The sequence below is a fragment of the Triticum urartu genome, chromosome 7A (assembly GCF_056163025.1).
Source record: "Triticum urartu cultivar PI428250 chromosome 7A, HENAU_Tu73, whole genome shotgun sequence".
Taxonomy (NCBI): domain Eukaryota; kingdom Viridiplantae; phylum Streptophyta; class Magnoliopsida; order Poales; family Poaceae; genus Triticum; species Triticum urartu.
In genome coordinates, this window is record NC_141879.1 from 684,819,463 (window position 1) to 684,825,830 (window position 6,368).

Here is a 6,368-nt window from a genome sequence, read left to right on the forward strand (position 1 = left end):
GTGAGCATTTCAAGCGGCAAGAGTCCATGTGAGCAGTCAGGCGGCCTCGACGACTTTTATCAGTGTACTAGTTTTAAATAGTCTTTTAATCCTTTTGTTGTTGAATGCTATGAGTTTCTGGTTGAATATAGCTGCATTTGTAGCGAAAAAAATTAAACATTAAATGTTCGCCCCGGCTACCTTCAATTCCTGGGTCCGCCACTGACTCAGCTAGGTGATCTTCCGGTGTGCGAGGCCTATCTTTCTTGAGATTCCAAGCTCATGTGGAGTGCTTTGACTTGGGAGGGCTGAGGACTGGAGCATTGTAATCCTCAGACAACCTGAGTTGGCCGCTGGTTTATGTGACTAATTATACTCTAGCTGGTTTGCCTCGTTTGACTATTGGCTCATGCACTTGTGTATTCTGCTCATAGTTTATACCCTTTTGCTCTGCATTCTGAAGTTAAATTAGTAGCCAGTGGTGTACAAACTTCCACCACAGGTTAAATTTGCAGATCAAACTGATTTCAGAGGAAGTTGCATACGTCAGGGATGATCCAGAATACAAAGGAGAACCTTCATGCAGGCATGATGGCTAATTAAGCTGATCAGACTGGACACTCGCCATCTACGGAGTACTAAATAATTCAGAGTCTCAGTATTCTAGGCCATCAGGTTTCATGTTCCCTGCAGCAAAGGACAACCCACTAGCAGGAAAAATACAGAGCCTCCACATGCACAGGCCACCGGCATCTAGCAAACATTTGACCCTGCAAGTTAACTAATCATCAATCAATCACACTGTCATTAGGCAGCAGACAAGAAGATATATAGTAGAAACAGCCACAAGATTCTCCCTCTCTCTCTCTCCGCCTTGTTTCATGCGGATCAAGATCCTCTGGTAAATCCCTAGAAGCCAGCGCTTTGCATTCATGATGTAGCACTTGCCTTTGGACTCATCAATGCAAGCCACATAACGCCTTTACACATAAATACATTAACAATGTCGTAAACTAGTACTGTAAAGAAATATAAGAGCGTTTAGATCACTACTTCTTTTTTTTTTACAGTGGGAGTATCTGTTTTTCCATGCATGAGATGCAGATTCAGAGTCTGTCTGTGCAAAATTTGAGGGTTCAGAGATCTGTCCAGGCAGGAAGTATGCTGAAGCATCTAGCTCTTTTCCCCAAAGCGTCAGGGTGATCTTGCCATGCGATGTGGGAACCGCATGTATTAGTTTATCCAGGGTGAGATTACAAGTTACATTTACCTTGGCGCACACACTTGTGGCCAGATCATGTGTCACTCACTGGACGAATCTTGATTCAGTAGCAACTTGTCGATTTAACGGTTGAACCATTCATACTCAAAGCCCTAGCCTTTACTTTGGATCTAAAACAGTAGCAAAAATAATATAAAAAATAAAAAATGGAATCAAGGATATGTTTATCTTTCCTTTGAATTCCTGTCTAGGGTCCTACTTAGTTCAACCTATCCTTCTGCTTGATCTCATCTCATCCATCTTCAGGTATTCAAGACAACCCACATGTTCATTGGTCATTTCTCTCTAGAATTCTACTTCTTCCTACCCATAGATATGCAGCCTTAGTTCTTCACGATTATGTCTCTATATCCCAAGGAGAACGTAGTAGAGTATCGTGATCGGGAGCGCCACGAGCATTCCGAAAATAACCCTGAAATTTCAGAAACATGCATTAAAATTTTGAGTAAAAGGAGGCAACCTTAGTTTTACTCAAATCATTATAAGCAAAAGACGTGCAATGGCTAGCTTACGCTGTGCTAAGTATTTGAGGATGGCAGTTGTACTCCTTGGCGAACACAAATGGAACAATTCCTTGTGGAAGTGCTGCCTGTTGAACAATCACATGTTCAAAAATAAGATCATCATCTCAAATAGATTCCACATTTATATTGTGTGCAAATTTAATTGGGTATAACTTTGGAGTCAAATTTAAATTTATGGCATAGTTTCTGTCCAACCTGAACAATGGCAACATGTAGGAGTACTCCCCGGAGTCCCACGGCGATTGAGGTCGCGGCGATCACCGCCGGCCCAGTCAAGAACCTCACCGCCATGGCAAACGTCGCAACAGACTTTCCGCAAGAGATAATCTTTGGTTGCAGAGCCATGAAGAGGCCTGGATCAATTGCATAGGTTACCGTTAGCATTTTCTTGGAGCAAATGAGAAAGGGAAAGGTACAGAATTTGTTATGAATAGACAACAAAATGTCAACGCTGTAGTACCTAAGCTGAACATAGCCATCCCTAGCCCTGCATCAGACAGGATTGATATGGACCCCTTGATTATTGTAGGCATCTGGATGTTCCACCTGAAATATTTTGAAGATAAGGTTTGGTTAATCAACATATATTACTAGTCAAAAGTAGTAATTGCATTGCACCATCAATGTGATTAGAGACCCAAAGCTGTAGATGCATGTAGCATGCATGTGCCCCTCTCTCCTAAGAATGCCCTCTGCTTCCTGTGAAGTTTCCTCCAGATGCAAAATATACAATGATATGGATGCAGATATCATCTGCACGTACAGTGTACACACGGTGTGTCGTGCATCGGCCGTAGCCCGTAGATGAGAGTACATATTGCTACTGGTCATCATGTCATGTGTGCAATCGATCTGGAACTCTATGGATGGGGACAAACACGGCATCCGCATGCAGCTGATTTTCTAGATTTGCTTTGCTGCTACAGGGCTCCAGGTCAGGTCCTGCATAAGACCTGCATCTGCAGCTGCACCATGCATGTGCCGGCCGGCGGACCAGATCCAAGACCGACGTGATTATCATGTGCTCTCACATGCATCCATGGGACAATTATAAGCAATCTAATCTATCATTAGTGTATAGTTAATGAAGACACAGCAATGTCAATCTAGCCTCGAATCCAGTTAAGCAAACTACTGTAACTTGATTTTTGTACGCAAGCACTTCTGAGTTCTGATGCATGCATGCATGAGCGAGTGAATTGATGCATGGACGGACGGAAGCAGTTTGTCAGAAAGTGGTGATGGGATTGTGATCGATGCGTGTACCTGAATGAGACGAGTGACCAGACGAGGCCGATGAGGCTGGAGTAGGTGTTGGGGTTGCGGATGAGCTTGCGCCACACCATGATGAGGATGAGCCGGGTCATCACGCTCGCCGGCGGCATCGGGTGCGCCGCCTCCTCCAGCCCGGGCACGTCGGCGCCCTTCTTCCGCGGCGCCACGTAGGGGGACCCCGACACGGGGAACTTGGCGCCCAGCCCCGTCGCCGGGCTCTTCATCATGCCGTCCTCGATCTCCACCTCCACCGCGCCGCCGCTGGCGTCCTTCTTGAGCACCGGCGTCACGCTGCCGCTCACGCCTGAAGGCCGACGCGTACACATAATAGTGCACAGTGTGTCATGGAGTGATGATGCACGGTGGCAACCTTGATTTGGACGAAGGAATCGCGTGTTTGTAACGTACCTCTGGGCGTCGCGCCGTCGCGTGGCGTGGCTGCCGCCGGAGGCGCGGCGGCGAAGTCGGTGGACGCGGCGTGGTTGACGGCGTTGCGGAGGTTGGCCTCCGACACGGGCGACGCGCTGGAGCTCCACACGAACATGTGCAGCTCCTTGTTCGAGTTGGAGTTAGAACCCCCAAGCTCCTTCTTCCTGTTACACATTATCCAAAGGAATCCCAAAGTCAACTCAAGATCATCCAACACAAGATCCAAACAAGAACTAAAGACAATCATTCATGTTCATGGTTGCATCTGAGTGTCAGTGACACGTACCGTGGCGCCGGCATCATCATGCCGGGGTTGGGCGCGGGGTACGGGGCCGCCGCCTCGCCGCCCTTGAACTTGTTGGCGACCTGCTCGTCGAGCCCCTGCCCGCGTGCGCCGGGCGTGCCGGCGACGGGGGGCTGGCCCTTGGGACTGGCCAGCTTGCTCCCGTTGAACATGGAGTAGAAGTCGGACTGGTTGAAGCTGGACTGGCGCGGCGTGGGCTCCCGGGACGTCTGCAGCGAGTAGATCTCCACGCCGGTGAGGTTGGACGCGCGCGGAGTCATGGCGTTGGACGCGCCGCGGTAGATCCCGGAGCGCCCTGCGCCGTGGCCGCCCGTGGTGGATCCCGACGCGGACCGCCGGATGACGACGTGGACGCGGCCGTCGCGCCCGACCTCGGCGTCCGCGTGCAGCGCCTCGCGGCCGTTGAGCGAGACCACGTCGGAGTCGACGCGGAAGGAGGCGATGCTGGCGCCGACGTCGGGCGGGAACTGCTCGGAGATGAGCGCCTTGGCGCCGCGGTACTCGAAGAGGAAGAGCATGAGCGTGTACCAGATGACGCTCTGCAGCACCACGATCTGCACCATGAGCGACCCCGAGAAGTCGCCGTACATGGCGCGCAGCAGCGGGATGCCCATCACCAGCGTGTTGGGCAGCGTCGCCAGGGAGAAGAGGGTGATGGTCCAGTCCAGCGACGACGCCTCGCCGGCCTCCGTCCCGCCGCGGCACCGGTACCGGGACAGCACGTTGTGCCACACGGCCAGCGCCGCCAGGATCACCAGCTTCTGCAGCGAGTCGGCGGCCAGGAAGCGGTAGTCCATGGCGTAGGGGTCGTTGGTGGAGATGAAGTGGAAGGAGAGGAGCGGCACCGCAAAGACGGCCACGAAGCGGTTGATCCCCGAGCACTGGTCCGGCGTGAAGATGCCCCACCACCGCACCGACCCGTACGCCATGAACATGGCCACGTACAGCGGCACCACCGCCGCCAGCACGTCGTAGATGTCCTTCCCGGTGATCATCGCGCCCGACCCGACGAGCTAGCTAGATCCCAACCTACGGTTTGCTTTTGGGATCTCGTCTCTGCTGGGGATCGATGGATCGGTCGGGGTGACCTTGAGTGTGGGAAGAGAAGTAGAAGCGGTGGCTATATAGGAGAAGATCGTCGTTGAAATGGTTGTTAATTAAGTACTAAGTGGTACGTACCCTACGTACACTGGGCTTAGATTATGCTAAGCATGGTGCATGTGTGCGGGGAAAGATTCCAAGCTAGCTATAGGGGACAAGGCGCGTACACTTGCACGCATTCATTCAGTTGGTTTTTGTTTAGCGAATTTCATTTTCTTCTGGCCGGCGGTGATCAAGTGTAAACACTTCTACTAGCTAGGTTAGCTAGGTTGTGTAGGAGACATGAACACCGGGTTGGCTGGTTGGAAGAACCAAGCTGGTTTTTCTCGAGGCTGGCGGCAAGGCGGGCCACGGCAAAACCCTAGCCGCCGCCCCTCATGTACCCCTCTCATCGCCGTCGGGGTGTGGCTGCAGCGGGGAGGTCCTGAATTCTTGACCAGAGCGCCTACTACGGAGGCGCTAGAGGGTTGTTGTGAGATGTCGAAGGAGGTGGGCGCTCGAGCGGCGGTCTACATCAGGCAATGCGCGCCGGTGGCATTGCTCAAGCCAGTGGCGCTCTTCATCGGTAGCCTGGCATTACTAGATCACCAGTGAAGAGCGCGTCGGTTCATGGCTCTGGACGGCGGTGAGCTAGACATCAGACCCAGATCTGTCGTACATAAGCAAGGTTGTTATTTTTCAGGTTTTCTTTAGGATCTTGGTGTTTGCTCTACATTGATGACTTTCATGTCACTGCTTCTACAAGCTCTTGAATTTTAAAACGTTTGCTCTGCCAAGGGGTATGCCTAGAGGCGGCCTCGAGCTATGCTCACGGCGTGCCATCGGCGGATGCGGGGGAAAATGGCTTTGGCATCCACAAGATTTTGAATGTAATTTTCTTTTTCTATAAGGATGTGTTTGTAAGGACCCGTGACACTTAATATATAGTACTACTAGGCCTTTTCACGAAAAAAATAAAGGAACCAAGCTACATGATGATATTCTCTGCATAGATCTACCGTCCACCGCTACTTTGAGATTCGTGTTTTTCTGCCGAAATTTGTGGTAAACAACGAAACATTTTGATACATGTTGGAACAAGGAAAAAGAAACTGATATCCAGGGGACAAGGTGCGTACACTTGCACGCATCGGATTGGTTTTGGTTTCTTGCGGTGATCAAGCGTAAACACTAGCTACCAGCCAAGCAGCTGCATGTGGGTATGTGTGAATCAAGAGATGGATCTGATGAAAGGCCGGAGACAAGACTGAAGCCTCTAGATACCTCTTGCCAAAGTAGGCTTGGCATGGACTTGGCACATAACATAGCAAGGTAGCTAGATGTCAAGACACGACATCACGAGCGTACTACTTTGGATGAATTTGCCAGGTACGTAGGGCCCGTGAGCCAGCCAAGTCATGTAAGTACATAGAGATTGTAGAGTCACGCAACCTTCAAAAAGTGTAGCTAGGGGCGTGCATGATTGCCCGCGTCT

General features: G+C 50.9%; 1 protein-coding gene across 1 annotated transcript; it reads right to left on the reverse strand.

Moving 5' to 3' along the window:
- Positions 1-1,159: 1,159 nt before the first annotated feature.
- On the reverse strand, positions 1,160-5,015 carry EIR1 (Auxin efflux carrier family protein). Its single transcript, XM_048714941.2, has 7 exons — positions 3,776-5,015; positions 3,469-3,653; positions 3,052-3,364; positions 2,246-2,331; positions 1,981-2,138; positions 1,774-1,850; positions 1,160-1,673 (listed from the first exon to the last, which is right to left on the reverse strand). Exons 1-7 carry the CDS (start codon positions 4,786-4,788, stop codon positions 1,607-1,609), a joined length of 1,899 nt encoding a protein of 632 aa, XP_048570898.1. The 5' UTR covers positions 4,789-5,015; the 3' UTR covers positions 1,160-1,606.
- Positions 5,016-6,368: the final 1,353 nt, after the last annotated feature.